This window comes from Elaeis guineensis, chromosome 9 (genome assembly GCF_000442705.2).
Source record: "Elaeis guineensis isolate ETL-2024a chromosome 9, EG11, whole genome shotgun sequence".
Lineage (NCBI taxonomy): Eukaryota > Viridiplantae > Streptophyta > Magnoliopsida > Arecales > Arecaceae > Elaeis > Elaeis guineensis.
The window spans coordinates 20,253,292-20,269,710 of NC_026001.2; the positions used below are offsets into that span (position 1 = coordinate 20,253,292).

Consider the following 16,419-nt stretch of genomic DNA (forward strand, 5'->3'; position numbering starts at 1 on the left):
GGGGCTCCCCTTTTCTGGCTGATAAATTTCATCCCCTTGCTTCACCTTCTTTACATAGATGGAGGAGTGGAAAAGAAAAGGACCAGCACGATGGAGTGCATTTATTGAAAAAGAGTGTATGGATATCAAACGCCGAATTAAAAAGGCTCTCCCCCTCCCCCCCCCCCCCCCCCCCCCCCCCCCGGCGGAAAAATAGACGTTGGGATTTGAACGTTTAAAACCATGGAGCCCGCATTAAATAAATACTAAAAATATTCAAATTTCAAAGGAAAAGGAGGCACTGTCACACCCACCTGAAGCCAAGTACTGTAACGGAAGCCACAAAAAGAAGCTTTTCATATAGTCTCCAATCTTCTCTTTAATCTCTACACTCCTACTGGATCTATCTCTTGGAGCCATTTCGGAGAAGAGGAGAGAAGTTTGGGGAGGTGAAGCCATCTTGTCTCATTTCTTCTGCCAGGAAATGGGAGACTCTTCTTGTCTTTTGCAGGACTATTCTCATGCTCCTGAAGCCTCCAATCAGGACAGAGATCAGGTAGAGAAAGAAAGAATACAAGTCCTTTCGGGCTCTTCATACTTCTGTGGATTGGTTTGAGATTTGATACACTTCAATGCATGATCTCACTGTTTCTTGCTGCACTTCTTTCACGAGTTCTCACTCATGTATCCCATCTCCTTTAAATCATTGCTGAAGTTGTGACCGTTGCAAGAATGCTTTAAAATTTGAAAAATCTTCTTCCTGTGGAACCTTTTATATGTGCTGTTCTTCAAAATGAGTTTCTGAGACCAGATTATAATGTAGGAAAATTCTGGTGCCGCAGGTGAATTTAGCTTCAGCACTAGGGGGATCGATCTCTTTCGGGAAATACTTGTCGGAGTCCTTGGACTGGGGAAAGTGGTCATCCTTCTCTCACAATAGATACTTGGAAGAGGTCGAGAAGTACTCGAAACCGGGCTCGGTTGCTCAGAAGAAGGCTTACTTTGAAGCTCATTACAAGAACATGGCTGCTCGCAAATCAGTCTCTGTTCTGGAGCATGAGAATGCCATCACAACTACTGCCCATGAAAGAGAAGCCAATGACGGATTCAGCAACGATGAAAGCCACATCGACTCTTCCGATCCAGAAGTCGGATCAAAAGAAGTTAGGGACATCATGACTACCTCCGAAGCACAGGAAATTGCGACGGCGGCTGTCGATGCTGGTAGCTCTAGCTCAGGTGGAGAAAACCATGTGGCAGGAACCGGACAGGTGGAAAAAGCTGGTCAAATATTAGAAGATGAGATTCTGAAGGGGTCCTGTTCACAAATTGAATCCTCAGATATTGTTGAAGATGTCGAAAACCAGAACAAAGTTTCGGTGATCGAGCCCGATACAAGCAGTCCTTCTGAGAAGCAACCACTAAAGGTAATTTGCTTTTGTTTGCCATGCAAATTGTTTTTTTTTCTGAAAGTTGTGGTTTTGAAATCTATCATGACGAGTTTGGTTCTTCCAGGAAAGTTTTGTCACTAATAAGGACAGTGTGGACTCAGTTGAAATGAAATCAAGAGGTCCAGTTTCGAAATCATCAGTTCGTAGATCATCCAGGCTCCCTCCTTCCCCTGCAACCAAGCTTCCATTTTCCCCGGCAAGAACAACGCCATCTATTCATCGAATTAAAGAAAACAATACCACTCCAAGCAGTGCTAGGAAACGTGGCATGGGTTCGACAGAGACAAAGAAATCAACTCCAAAATCATTGCATATGTCCATCAATATAATCCAATATCAAGGTGGAGCAACTACTACTTCGGAAAGTAGGTGTCTGTCGATGCTTGAGAAGGTTGCGAACTCGAAAGCTGCTGGTGTTATACCAAAAGTATCTCATGAATGCTCACATCATTTTAGAACACCAACAAAGGTGCTTTTCTGCCTACTAGAAGAGTTCTATATGCAATGTAAGATGTTTAATTTATATGCTAAGCCAGGCTTTTAGTTATGCATTGCAGGCATCTTCAAATGGAGTGACAAAATTGGTTTCTCTAACTCCTCTATCGGAACATGGAAGGTACTGTGTGTGTCAAGAAATGATTTCATGCTTTTGCACAACATTACTCTGTCCACATTTGCTTTCTAATCTTTGGAAATTGGAAGGAAAAGTTTCTGTAAATATTCTAGATCAATATGTTCTGGTAATTTGACCAAAAATTTTCTTTCTTTCATGTATTGAAAGATTTGGCCCTGCATGCCACACTGATTTTAGTACTGGTAACATCATTTTTCTGCATGATTCATATGCTTGATCTATGATTTCAGGACCAAAACACCACCAGAACAATCATCTTTTAAGAAGAAAATAGCAGATTTAAAGTTGCAAACACTCTCTCTCGAGTTAGTGGTGTTTCAACAAAACATTGTTTAATTTTCTTGTTAGGTGATAATACCTCTGAATGATTAAAAAGAATGAATTCTAATGAATGGCTATCCATGTTACAGTTATCCAAAATCTTCGAGTATTAAAGGACACAGACAATGTAGCCCACTTGCGTCTTCTTTTAGCTTCAAAACTCAGCAAAGAGCAGAAAAGCGGAAGGAGGTAAGCCTTTATCGAGAAGTTTTGAATGTCCTACATAGCAGAAGCCTGCCTATAATGGTTCATCTGGATTGCTTAATTGTACACCCAAATGCTTCATCTTTGTCTGGCTAAAGTCTAGCAAGTTTATAAGGTTTTGATTCCCCTGTCTGCAATTTTGTCAGCTTTTTCATAATTTGGAGGACAAATTTGACAAAAAGGGGGCAAAGAAACTGCAACTTCAAGAAACATCCAAGGTCTTTTCTTTTAATTGTGGATTTTTTTTTTTAAATTATATCGAAATGATTAACTTCACTATGTTTGAACTAAAACAGTTATGGTGCTGCCTCTTCTTTTAGCTTGTCTTTCTCTCCCCTTAGTCCCACTAAATTCTATGACGACCTTTTATGTGTAGGAAAAAGCTGAAAGTGAATCAAGAAAATTACGACAAAGTCTGTGCTTCAAGGCCAGGCCGTTGCCAGAATTCTATCGCAATATTGAACCACCAAAAATAGAGAAGAGAAAGGTACTATTTTTCCTATACTTAATACCATGTCATGCATATTACCACAATTTTTCTTCCATCTCATGCAGTCACTTATGTGTTTACCTTATCTATGCAGGAAAATGATGAAAATGAATTGAAAAAATTACACCAGAGCCTTTGCTTTAAAGCCAGACCATTGCCAGATTTCTACCACAATATTAAACCAACAAGATTTGACATTAAAAAGGTATAATTCTTTTATTATTGTTCTACCAAGCTATGCAGCTTATTGTAACTATCTCTATCGATAACAAATTTCTTATAACTGCAAGAAGATAAAATTAGCTAGCCCTTACATTTGCTGGAAGATAAGATGCTCTTTATTGATTTCTTGATGTTATATGAGCTTACATTTATTTGTTGTCTTTGCTTCCTTGAAACCTGCATTCTAGTTTATGATTGTCAAGTATGCTATGCAGATGCAATTGGCACAACACCAATCGCCCAAACATAGAAGGACAAGCAATTCGAAAGCAGATTCCGAGCTTAGCAATGAGCCTCCTTCGAAACCTTCCTTCAGGAGCAATAGATCAATCAGTATAACAGAGAAGAATGACCATAGTGAAACACCAACCAATTTGTAGTTCCACTACCAAACAACATGACTAAGAGGCCACTGTCTTGCTAGAGTTTAAAACTTCATGCGTTTCAGCATTGTGTTCTGTAGGCTTTTGTGAAAAGAATGTATATTTCAAAGGCTCATTATGATCCCTGATACAACTTATTAGTCATGTGATTTAGTCCTTGACGTAGTCTCTTACTGTTCAATTCTAGCTTGTTGTACTCTAGGCTTCATTTTGCATTGTTAGAACAATGTGAAAAGTTTTCTTCATGAAATTGAAGTCTGTAATTCCATGTATTTTAATACATACTAAAACATGTTCTTTTTGCATTTATCTTTTTCTATTATTAATTTCCAAAACTTATAGGGGAACATTTGGTTTCTGAAAAAGAACAGTAGAATAAATGAAGATTTAGAGAGGGAATACAAAGAAGAAAATACAGGGGTGAAATAAAGCTTAAAGTTTTTCTGCTATTTTAGTGTGGTTTTTCCAAGGAGAGCCTCAAGGATTTCCCATGCATCTAAAAAGCTATGAATGGGTCTTTATAAATGGTCACTAGTCCTACAACAAAGTGAGTACCAGAAGGTTATGGTTGTGCCAGGTGCTGACACATTTTAAACTAGTAGAAGTGAAAAGAATGTTGAAATAAATAATCATCTCACTTCCATTTGTGGTTGCAGCAACAAGAAAAATGTCAGCATTGAACAATTTACCTGGTTAGGCCTTTTTTAAAAAAAAAAAAAAAGAATGTTGAAGTGAAAAGAATGTTGAAATAAATAATCATCTCACTTCCATTTGTGGTTGCAGCAACAAGAAAAATGTCAGCATTGAACAATTTACCTGGTTATTTTTTTTTTAAAAAAAAAATCACAACTATAATATAAACACGATGAGGAAATTGTATGATTAGTTCAGAGAAATTGCCTAAAGTAACCTTCTTTGATAGCAGAATGTGAAATAAGAACCAAATTTTATTATTTTGATATTGTGTAAATTTCATCACAAGTCTATACATCTCTTTGGTTAAATTAAGATTGGTATTTCAATATCTTGCAAAATAGAGAACGAGTCCAGAATATATTCCAAAGCAATCCAAGTAAACAAGCCAAACATAAACAACTGAAATTAAATATCTTTGCGAGTGGGATCAACCTATCAAAAACTTGCAGCAAACAATAACTTAACTTTATGCGCATTGCCAGCTAGAGAAAAGTATTAGAATAAAACAGAGAAAAGTTGTTGACCAGGTCTTCCCCATTAGCAGATCACTCAAAATACACACACACAAAGGTCCCTTGTCATTGCTGGATCCAAAAAGCACTTCTCTTTTATCTTCAGAAAAGATTTTATACCATTTGAAAATTAGAAGCAAATAAGTGTGAGTAGTACACAGCCAACCCTTTTCTTTTGTCTGCGGATAGGTCTGCATGTATGGGAAATCCTTTGTGCACCGTAGGCGGTGTAGAAAATCCAATGTAGAGTACATCGTCTTGCTTGATTGGTCTACGTAGCCACCACTTTTCAATGCGTATTTAATGCCTATAGTTTTACTTTTTTATTTGAAATTTTGAATGACAAAAATTTTTTAATATTTTGAAAAAATTATTACATCCTGTGACATATTATGACATCCTGTGGTATATTATGACTTTCTGTATGCAAGATATCATAATATGACCCAAGAAATTATGATATTCTGTAGTATATTATGACATTCTGTATCAAATTATAACTTTCTGTATGCAGAATGTGATAATATGATTGGAATGTCATAATATGGAAGGGACATTTTTGTCCAACTACTTTCCGACATGCATTTAATGCATGCAGTTTCATTTTTTTCTTTGAAAATCTTGAATGACGAAAATACCCCTACTCTGAAAAAAATTATGATATTTTATGGCATATTATGACATCCTGCGTCAAATTATGACTTGCTGCATGGAGGATGTCATAATATTGACATAAGATATCATAATTTTTTTCAAAAAATAGAGACATTTTCGTCATTCAAAATTTCAAACGAAAAAATAAAATTATAGGCATTCAATACACGTTAAAAAGCAATGGCCACATGGATCAATTAAATAAGATGATGTGTTCTACGTCGAATTTTCTACACCACCCATGGTGTACAAAGAATTTCTCCTGCATGTATATAATAGATGGGTGTAATTTTACATATTTGTAACCACTATATTGGTTATAAGAGACAAAAAAAGAAAAAAATTCATGAGCATTTCCTCTCTCTTTTGGCACTTTTAGAAGACGAGTGATTCTTCTAAAAAAAATGCTTATGGTTTGTCTTCAAACAAGAGTAAGTTAGATCAGACTTATATTGTTGATTCATTTTCCAACAGCAGCTTAAGCTTTTGAAGTTAGGTGATTTCTTGAGAAGTGAGAACTTAATTTAGAAGGAATATATTTAATTTGCTTGACTTCCTACAATTATTTCAACATGCACCGACTTTTAATTTTATTCTTGCTTCAAAATAATATTTGGTCGAATATACAATCATAGAAATATCTTTGGAAGTCATAATTTGAATAGTATAAATTATGAGTGATTGCTACCTGTTGTCCAAAGAAATAACTTGAAAAGAAGGGTGAATTGAGTTTTCTAAAATTTTTTAAAACTTAAAACAAATACGTGCTTGAAGTAAGTCTTTTTGAAAGTGCAATGAAAGCAATGCATGAAATAGATAAATATGCAAAAATAAGCTGAGTAAAATAGAAGTAACACTTGGACCGGAGTCTTGCAACAACACTCTCCAACAAAATACTCTCCAACAATATCTTAACTTCATGGCCTACCATTTGCATTACACACACACACACATGCTTGTTTACGGTCTAAACTGACCCAAGCATTCTAAGGTTAACATATTTTCCTATATTCTAGGTATTGGTTGAGCAGACATTCTAACACTCAATTTTTGTATAAATCAATTTATAGATGAGAATTAATTGTTTGTCTACAGTAAGAACAATAAGATTATCTTACTATTCTATTTAATATGGAATTCTCATAAGCTTCTCTGCGATATTTAAGGCATGAACATGTCATTTCCTATAGTCGTTTGCTTGCAAACTAAAACCCTAGCTAGTCAATACAGTTTGTGCTTTGCATTGAGTTCTTTCCATTTTAGAGATTCTTCTTATTTTGGTCATATATGAGTTCTGGATATTTTGCATGGACTTCACAATAGATTCTATAATAAATTAGTATTGAATAAATAATTGTAGTCTTTTTGCGTTAGTTATATACAAAAATATTGTGTTATATGAGTTTTATTAAATCTATTTGCATCATAATATTTATAAATTTTATATATAAATAATTTTAAAATTATTTAAAATATTTATCTTTTTTGACCATTCTGTCTCATTCAAAAGCAATTATTCAGTTCACCGATCAAACATACAGCAAATAACTTTTACAGCGTTCAATATATTTTTAAATTTTGACAGCCACATGATTTTACAGCAAAAATTACTTCATTCTAAATCAGTTTTTGAGCTCGAAATACAGTCTTCACTTCAAAACTATTTTTCAACCAAAAACTACATCATTCTCAAATATATTGTATATGTACTCGTTTTAAGTACTTGGGCTCATTAAGTGGATGTAGGCAACCCTGTCACTGAGCAGCTGATACGGATGACAAAGTGTGGATCCATATGGTCCCCAGCAACCATGGCAGCGCTGTTGTGCTACAGGATTCAGGGCATTGACTAGGGGGCTTATTGTCAAGAGCAATTAAGAATGTCCTTGTTGATGTCTTTGCTGTAGTAGTTAATAGTCTCTGCACCAGGACTTCAAGTGCCAGGACATACGGTGCAAGACTTGATTTTGGAGTTGGATGCTCTGCATGCATTAATTAGTCAACAATGTAGTTACTTTTGTCCCAAAAAAAAAAAAAAAAAATGTAGTTATGACATACCAAACAAAGCGGAGTTGTAAAGAAATTGCTTTATAAATTTGGACTTGTATGTAACTGCAGAATCCAACCTATAAATAAACTGTGGATTTGTGTACAACTGAAGAGCCCCCAGCTTTATACAACACAATATTTATATGACGTGGGATGTAATTTGCTAACTTGACTTGAATGTAGTCTGCCATCTATTTCTTTAAGAACGGGTGCCACCCTTATATTTCCAATAAAAGGAATGCTAATAGACGATAGATTTGTAGTATTGTGATGAAACTTAACCATATGATCTCTATGTACTCGCTAGAAGTTGCTGTCAACGTATTTTCTTAAGATATATCAACCAAACTAGTTTTCTGTATTGGTTCATGGAACTCAAGTCAAGATCTTTGTTTACTTGCTAAAAATTCTCGACTATATATTTTCTTAACGTAATCACCCTAATTGTGTATCCTACCTCCTTTTTGGTATCATTTCAGCAGGGAACTAGTTTGATGAATAAAAGAAAGAGGTCAACTAACATAACTATGGTGGTTTTTTTAGGATGCTCCACTGAGTGACTCATCAAGGGATTCTAGAGTGCTAAGTTGGATGATTTAATAATACTTCAACTTTAATTAGACATGTTAAACTTGGTGAAGGTTATTATTTTCATGAAATGACAAGACATTGATTTGAATATGAAGCCTGAGTTTTGATAAGTGGAAAAAAAAAAAAAAAAAACATTGCTCAAAGGCAAAGCGGCAAAGATGCCGTTCTAAAAATAGCTCTATTGAATTTGGTACAAGAGGATCGATGCTATTCATTAGTTCGACGGTATCTCACGACTGGCTTTAAGAAGCCAAATTTGTTAAGCTACATTAGAGAGAAATCGCCATTCAAACCTATCATAAGCTTTTTGCCATGTCTAGTTTTAGTATGACATTGTTACCTTAGCATTCCTGTTAATTTCATGTCAGCTCCCATGCTAATAAGAGATATTCTCGATAATGCTTCACCCACAAACAAAGGCTCTCTGATATCATCAAAGGTTGGTTGCCGTTGGGGGGGGTAATAGTTGTGAGAAGATTTATGATAGGAAGAAACAAGGGTGCACCTCTATTCCAATAAGAGCGTGTCTCTATCAAGCGAGAGGGACACCACCTCATAGGCAAGCCCTGGTCTAAGCTGGGACTAGGCCATGGGCCCAAGTTTAAGGATTTTGGAGATAAGTAAATCTAGTTCTCAAATCCTATAAACAATAATGGTATTATTGTGGTGTAGATGGGAGGGCAATATTAATCCCACATTGGTGGTGAGTTAAGAGGGACTCTGACATATATGGGATGAGACATTCTCTTTTACATGAAGTATTTTTTAAAGGATAAAATTATGAGACCCCGTGCTATAGTATCAGAGATCAAAACGGATAATACCTCACGTACACGAGAGCGGAGACTGACCCACTTTTAGCGTAACAGGTATGTCGATGAAATTGTTGGTATCAGAACTGCCCTAAAAGTTCAACCAAGTCCAATTGACCCAAATTGAGCCCCATATCTGGATCTAATTCTCCAAAAGGTACGAACATGAGGCTCATGTAAATGGTTCAGCCTACCAAGAACTCACTTGATAGCACAAATAAATGGGTCACCTGAATTTCACATGAACTGGCTTACAAAAGCCTGTCTCATTATCCCTTAGATCTCTCCCCAAAAAGCTAAGCAAGGCAAAGGACCCCAAACCTACGGGAACTGAAATGGCTTGTTCCAAATTCGGGTCTCAGATACGGATATGGATCTTACAAAAACCGCAGTGGTCCACTCCGGTCCGGTCTGGTCAAACAAAACACTTGACTGGTCAATGTAACCTGGACCTACTTGTCCTACTCCTGTCCCAGAGTGACCCAGGTGTCAAACATTTCCCCAAGAAACACCAAGGATGCAAGCACCTAACAGCATTCCAGCGGGCTTGCACCTCGTTCTCCATAATATTCAAAAGCACAAGGTTGTCGAAATGGTCTTCCTTAAAGGGTTTACATTTATGTACCAAAAAAAAAAAGGTTTACATTTTGCAAAGCAGATTCTTTGATGGAATGAGACTGGTGAGTGCTAGATGGACCCCTAAACCTTGTTCCATTCTTTTTGTTCATCAGTTGAAAGCTTAGTAGCATGGTTTTTGGACTCTTAATTTCCCACAACTCTCCATTACATACCCAATTAAGATGCTTGATATTTTACATAAGCAGTGCCTGGTGCACCCATTGTTTGCAATTTCTGGACCCTGATCTTCTTGATCCAGGGTGGACCAGCATGCTAGTTTGGGGGTGTGAGGCTGGGTGTCATGAAGCGGGGACTATTAGTAAATCTCTTTAAGATTCTTTTCTTAAAAAAGAAATCCAAAACTACGTACCACTGAGACATGCCGTCCACATGCAGCCACATCGGTGTCAACCGGTCATCTCACAAACCAATGGGTAGAATGATTGTCTTAACAAAACCTACAAAATTAAACCTCCTAAAAGAAAGGTCATTAAAAGAAGAGAAAGCTTAATAATCTTTGGAGGATGAGGAAGAAAACTAGCATTCACTTTTATTTGAATATGACAGATATTTAATATAGAATGATAGGAGCCATATGATAGCTTAATCCCCTCCCACTTGTAGTTTGAAGTATCATTATGTTATTACTTCAAAGTGAGGCTTTGGACGCATTTCTAAGCTTTCCTTTCTTTAGGTGCCTCGGTACTCTTGCTATTTTTTTTCTCAAAAGAATATGCTTTTCAGTCCCTCACAACATTACAATAATCCCCCCTTCTAAACGCATGCAAGAAGGTAAAACTTTTATAGTACTTCACTAATAAAATATGCTGCAAGTAGAGAGACATAGAGGTACTGAAGAAAATATTAAATAGGATAAAGAAGGAATCCTACGAGTTTCAAGGGATGCTCTTTCTGGCTCTCGTTTAATGACAATTTTTACCTTCCTATGTGCTTTCTCTGCAAAGATTTCCATCATTTCTACCATGATGTAGCTCGAAACTGATGCATGCAGTGGAGGTGCAACTTGGCAATCGGTTAGAACATCATTTCCACCATCGAAAGAGATGCTCATCTTACTTTGGTTAGAGCATCAAAAGAAACCAGCATGGCATTTAAAAAGAAAAAAGAAAAGGGGACGAAAGAAAAGGCAATTGGAGAGATGGGAAAGGGTTGGTGTCCGAAGGGTCTAACTTTGCATAAACCAATATACAAAGAGCAGCCATTTCATATTTGGATTTATATTTGATCTGTTTATTCAATAGATCGTGCTAAATTTGTCTTAGTTTTGTTCGCCGAGATAAGCAATTGGAGCTAGTTTTGGTTACCCCACTCTAACTTAGATTTCATATTAAATGGTTATGATCTTGTTGGATATTATTTTCAATGGTGCCTGACACTTAAAGATGTTTATTTTGCCAGCTTGCAAAGGCGATAGATGTACCAGAACTGCATTAGGCTCTTTACGTCGTCATAATTGCGGGGGAGAAACGAAGAAGAATTATTCCTACTATAGGGCATGATAAATCCCTGCATACAGAAATAAATTAATTGAAGACATGCACGTTGTGCGGGATCAGATATATGAAAATAATTTTTTTTAAATCTAATTAGATTAAAAGAATATATAAATAATAAAATAATATTAATTCAAATTCTTAAAATCACTTTATATTCTCAACTACCTATATAAATAGGTTTTAATTATAAAAATATAATAATACTATACATTAATAATATAATTTAATATGAAAAGATGTTCTTTTCAGATGGCACAATAAAACTTATTTGAGAAGCTGAGTTGGCAATATTTCAATATCCCTTTACAGAATGTTGTTATATATATATATATATATATATATATATATATATATATATATGATGAACAAATAAATAAAAGGTAATAAATGTGTCAACCATATGGATAATTTAGGTCTATACTAAAAGGAAATGGTGATCTCTATCCGATCCGATCCAAAAGATCTGCTAAAAGTGTTCAAAACTCGATCAAATCTGAAAAAACTGGACAATCAAGTAAAACCAGCCAATCTGATTTGATTTGACTATTTTTAACCTAAAATTCTTATTCTAAAGTTGATGAGACTAGCCTTCTTCATGCTCTCAACCTGCCATTCTCTTCTCATCTTCTTGCAAGTAGTTGAAGGAGATCATGTCCTATCCGACCCTCGCCCACCTTCAGCACCTCCTCTTTGACTCCCACTGCAAATCTCCTCAGGGCTCCATCACTAGCCAATGGCATCACTACCATGATGTCCTTGACTAGGCTAGCCTCCTGATCAATCCCCTCAATGAGAGCCTCCAACATGAGCTTGTCTACTACAGCAATATTATCTAGGCCTCCTACTATATCTTCCGCTCCCACGCTGTCATGTCTTGCCCTATCGCCCTCTTAATCGCTCCTACCACATTCTCCAACTTTGCCCATTGCCTTTATTAAGCTCCCCTTGGATCAACCATATCATGGCCGCTCACACCACAAGTTTCTATTGTTAAGATTAATTTAATTTTATGTAAAATTATGTGTGAGGAAAAATTATAACTTCTCTATCAACAATATTCCCACTAAATATAATAATTCTAGACATTTCTAAGTACACTATTTACATAAAATCATGTTTATTCAAAATAGTGAAAATTATGTAAACTATTACATCATAAATATCATACCCAGAATTATTCTAGTTCATTCATATATATGCATATAAACTTTCAATAATGTTTCACATTTTATGCATGCATTTTTTAATGGTATAAACTATACGCACAACTTGGGATGAACTCAAGTTAATCCAATATACAAAATAAATTTTTAGACATGTCATATACCAATAATATCATCATTCATAGCCATAAAAATATTTTCATGTTCATATTTTTAAAAATAATAACAAATACTAATTTATGTATTTTCAACTTCTGTTTTATGTTTATAGCTAACATTAATTTAATTATAGAAAATTATGCCACGTCTCTATGTAGCATGCTAAAGTGAAAAGTACTTATATATCATGCAGAAATCACAAACAAGAGTCAAACTTTTTTTGAAATTTCTAAGTTTAACATATTATTAACATGATAACAAAAATTTAAAAAATAGTAGAAATTTATATAAGTGTTAAATCGAAAAAACGAAATCACATGAGCATACTTTACACTTGATAAAGAGCTCCCACTTATCACTACGGCGAAAAAACCATTAGAAACCAACTAATGCGTACCCACACGTGCCTTGTGCGAGACTGGCCTTCATTTTTCTTCTCGACTTTTATTTTCTCGCTCCATTCTATTCTAAATTACACATGCTATATGCCATTAGAAAGCTTATTTCATGTACTGTACAAATATGAATTATACAAAAAATATTAAATTGCATAAAAAAAAGAAACATAAAACCAAGTGTTCGATATTTCTCTCAAACCGTGTAGTAAATGATCACAAAATTTTACAGATATATTAATAGCTATCAGAGCAAAGACATACAAACAAGAAAAATATCTTTAAAAAAAACTCTGAAAACAATGTAAAACATTTGAATACATTCAAATCTACAAAAGCAAGCGAAAACGTATCGATTTTGAATATACCTCGTCTTACAAAATCAGTGGATGATACAACTGTGGATTCTCGGAAGGAAGGCGAATCCTTAGTTGCCGCGAAAGATACGCCCCCGACCGTTGGTTAGGTGGCTGGGTGCATCTTTCTAAGTTGGACCAGGATAAGTAGCATCTTTTCCGTCCTTTACAGCACGCTCTTCCCTTCTTAACAACACGCGCTACGATATATTCAATGCGTTCTAACTAATAAATCATCCCTGTGAACCACCTCCAATCAACAATTTCTCCTATCTTTCGTCCACCTTCATCCGCTCTATATAACTTTATCCCCTCGTCAAAAACACTCTATTGCAATTCCCAGCGTCAGGTTCATCAAAACTTGCCTCTTTCCTCTGAGATAATCCCTGTGAACCACCTCCAATCAATAATTTCTCCTATCTTTCGTCCACCTTCATCCGCTCTATATAACTTTATCCCCTCGTCAACAACACTCTACTGCAATTCCCAGCGTCAGGTTCATCAAAACTTGCCTCTTTCTTCTGAGATAATCACAGTGAAGAGAGCGTGAAATAGAGTGCAAGAGGAGGAAAAAAGAGAGAGGAGAAGGATGGGAGGGAGCCCATGCACCACCGTATCGGCCTCGTGCCGGCGAGCGGAGTCGGCGCTTAACAGGGCAGTCGCCGAGAGCCCCACCGGCCGGTATTTCAAGCTCGACGCCCGAAAGACCTCCTTCACCAAGGAGCTCCGCGCCGGACTCTCCACCTTCCTCACCATGGCCTACATCATCTCCGTCAACGCCGCCATCCTCACCGACTCCGGTGGCCCATGCACCGTCCACGACTGCACCCCCCACCACCCCCACCTCCCCGCGGCCAACCGCACCCTCCCCGGCCCCGAGTGCAAGTTCCAATCCAATCCCGGCTACCTGCAATGCCTCTCGCGCACCCGCAGCGACCTCGTCGTCGCCACCGTCGCTATCGCCATCATCGGCTCCCTTTCCATGGGCTCCTTCGCCAACCTCCCCTTCGCGTTGGCCCCCGGCATGGGCTCCAACGCCTACTTCGCCTACAACATGGTCGGCTTCCACGGCTCCGGCCCCGTCCCCTACGGCACCGCCCTCGCCGCCATCATGCTCGAAGGCGGCATCTTCCTCGCCCTCTCCGTCCTCGGCCTTCGATCCAAATTGGCCCGCATCATCCCCCGCAACATCCGCCTCGCTTCCGCCGCCGGCATTGGCTTCTTCCTCGCCTTCACCGGCCTCCAAGGCAGCCAGGGCGTCGGCCTCATCGGACCGAGCTCGTCGACATTGGTCAAGATAACAGCGTGCGCCAGGACCGATCCGACGACCGGCGAGTGCCTCGGTGGGACCTTGCAGAGCCCCACGTTCTGGCTCGGCGCCCTCGGGTTCGTCATCGCCGCCATCTGCCTCGCGAACGACGTCAAGGGCAGCATGATCTATGGGATAGTGTTTGTGACCTTGGTGTCTTGGATTAGAGGCACCAGTGTAACAATTTTCCCTGACAGCCCCATAGGGAACGCTAACTATGAGTACTTCAAGAAGGTGGTCGACTTCCATTTGATAAAAAGCACCGCTGGAAAGATAAGCTTCAGTGGATTCAACAGGAGCGAGGTCTGGATCGCAGTGATTACACTCCTTTACGTCGACGTCCTCGACACCACCGGATCGATGTACTCGATGGCGCAGTACGGTGGGTTCGTGGACGACAACGGGCGTTTCGAGGGGGAATACCGTGCGTTCATCGTGGATGCGAGCTCGACGATCGTTGGGTCGGCGCTCGGGACCACGACAGTGACGACGTTCCTCGAGTCGACCGCCGGACTGAGGGAAGGAGGCCGGACGGGGATCACGGCGATCACCGTCGGTGTTTTCTTCTTTCTCTCGCTCTTCTTCACACCATTGTTTACCAATGTTCCACCTTGGGCTGTTGGACCGTCGCTGGTGCTGGTCGGAGTCTTGATGTCGAAGATGGTGATGGATATCGAGTGGTCGAAGATGAAGGAGGCCGTGCCGGCATTCCTGACTATGATGTTGATTCCACTCACCTACTCCATAGCTAACGGGATTATTGCAGGGTTGGCAGTGTATTTAATCCTCCATTTGTATGATTATGTGGTGGAGGGATGGAAGTGGGTGATGAAGATGAGGAAGATGATGAATGAGGCTCAAAATCAGGTCTCTGCAGCTAGTGCAGAGGTTCCATCCACAGCTGTTTGATAGGTGATCTCCTCTGTTACCCTAGTTTAGTCTCCTCCTGTTGTGCAATGCTATGGCGACAAACATAATGACATAGATCCCTCACAATGCTATTCTCCTTTGGAAAGAATGTTGAGAGGGCTATTGTCTGTGTAATGTTTGTCATTCTATCATCACTCATGTTCTTCTTTTTCTTTTTCTTTTTCTCAGGTGCTTTTTATTAGTTTGTTTATGTTTTGTATCATATGCTGTGTTTGCTAAGAGTTTTATAGACCATATGTACTCTTTTTAAGTACTTGGTCTCATTAAGTGCATGTAGGCGACCTTATCACTGAGCAGCTGATACGGATGGCAGTGCGTGGAGCCAAAAGGTCTCCAACAGTGTTCGCAGTGTTGTTTTGGGACAGGTTTCAGGGCATTGACTAGCCGGCTTACTGTCGAGAGCCATCAAGAATGTCCTTGTTGATGTCTTCGCTGAAGTAAATGGCCTGCATCGAGGCTTCTTGTCCCAGCACACACGGTGCAAGACTTAATTTTGGACTTGGACCTGACATAGCGGTTCTCCTTTCAGTTCGATCGGCTGATCAAAGTTTAGTTCATCCTGCACATGTAGCCAAGGCTTGGTTCAGGAAGTATCTAGGTGTCTTTAGCTTGATTTGTGTCTGTTTTTCTCCAACGGAGAGCTGGACGATCTCTTTCTCTCTCTGAGCTCTGCATGGATCAATTAATTAATCAACAATGGAGTCACCTTTTGTCCCAGGAAAGAAAAAAAAAAAAAAGAGCTGTAGTAGTGACGTGCCAAACAAAGTAGAGTTGTAACGCATTTGGTTTATAAATTTAGACTTGTGTGAGTGACTAAAAGCGAAAAAAAAATCCTCTAGTAGGGACATCAAAAAAAATCTTATGCAACAATCCTTTTTTTTTCTCTATACCATTTATCTTATCAAATCGATCTGGAGCTAAAAACCGAAGAACCAAAACGAAATGAGGCTCTCCCCACTCATGGAATCTGAAAA

The 16,419-nt window shown here is 38.4% G+C and overlaps 2 protein-coding genes across 4 annotated transcripts; both read left to right on the top strand.

The window, feature by feature from the left end:
• Window positions 1-278: 278 nt before the first annotated feature.
• LOC105051344 (protein WVD2-like 7) lies at window positions 279-3,987 on the top strand. 3 transcript variants are annotated; one of them, XM_073243480.1, is made up of 10 exons: window positions 279-535; window positions 803-1,406; window positions 1,495-1,899; window positions 1,988-2,046; window positions 2,295-2,369; window positions 2,475-2,574; window positions 2,736-2,807; window positions 2,966-3,076; window positions 3,174-3,284; window positions 3,517-3,987. In XM_073243480.1, the coding sequence occupies exons 1-10, from the start codon at window positions 501-503 to the stop codon at window positions 3,679-3,681; spliced, it is 1,737 nt and encodes a 578-aa protein (XP_073099581.1). In that variant the 5' UTR covers window positions 279-500; the 3' UTR covers window positions 3,682-3,987. The 3 variants fall into 3 exon arrangements, with proteins under 3 accessions (XP_073099581.1, XP_010930019.2, XP_019708305.2); XM_010931717.4 differs by having other exon boundaries at window positions 280-535; window positions 822-1,406; window positions 3,517-3,986; XM_019852746.3 differs by lacking the exon at window positions 2,295-2,369 and having other exon boundaries at window positions 281-535; window positions 822-1,406; window positions 3,517-3,986.
• Window positions 3,988-13,414: 9,427 nt separating this feature from the next.
• On the top strand, window positions 13,415-16,148 carry LOC105051343 (adenine/guanine permease AZG2). The gene is made up of 2 exons (XM_029266537.2): window positions 13,415-15,427; window positions 15,723-16,148. Exon 1 carries the CDS (start codon window positions 13,796-13,798, stop codon window positions 15,422-15,424), a length of 1,629 nt encoding a protein of 542 aa, XP_029122370.2. The 5' UTR covers window positions 13,415-13,795; the 3' UTR covers window positions 15,425-15,427; window positions 15,723-16,148.
• The last annotated feature ends 271 nt before the right edge of the window (window positions 16,149-16,419 follow it).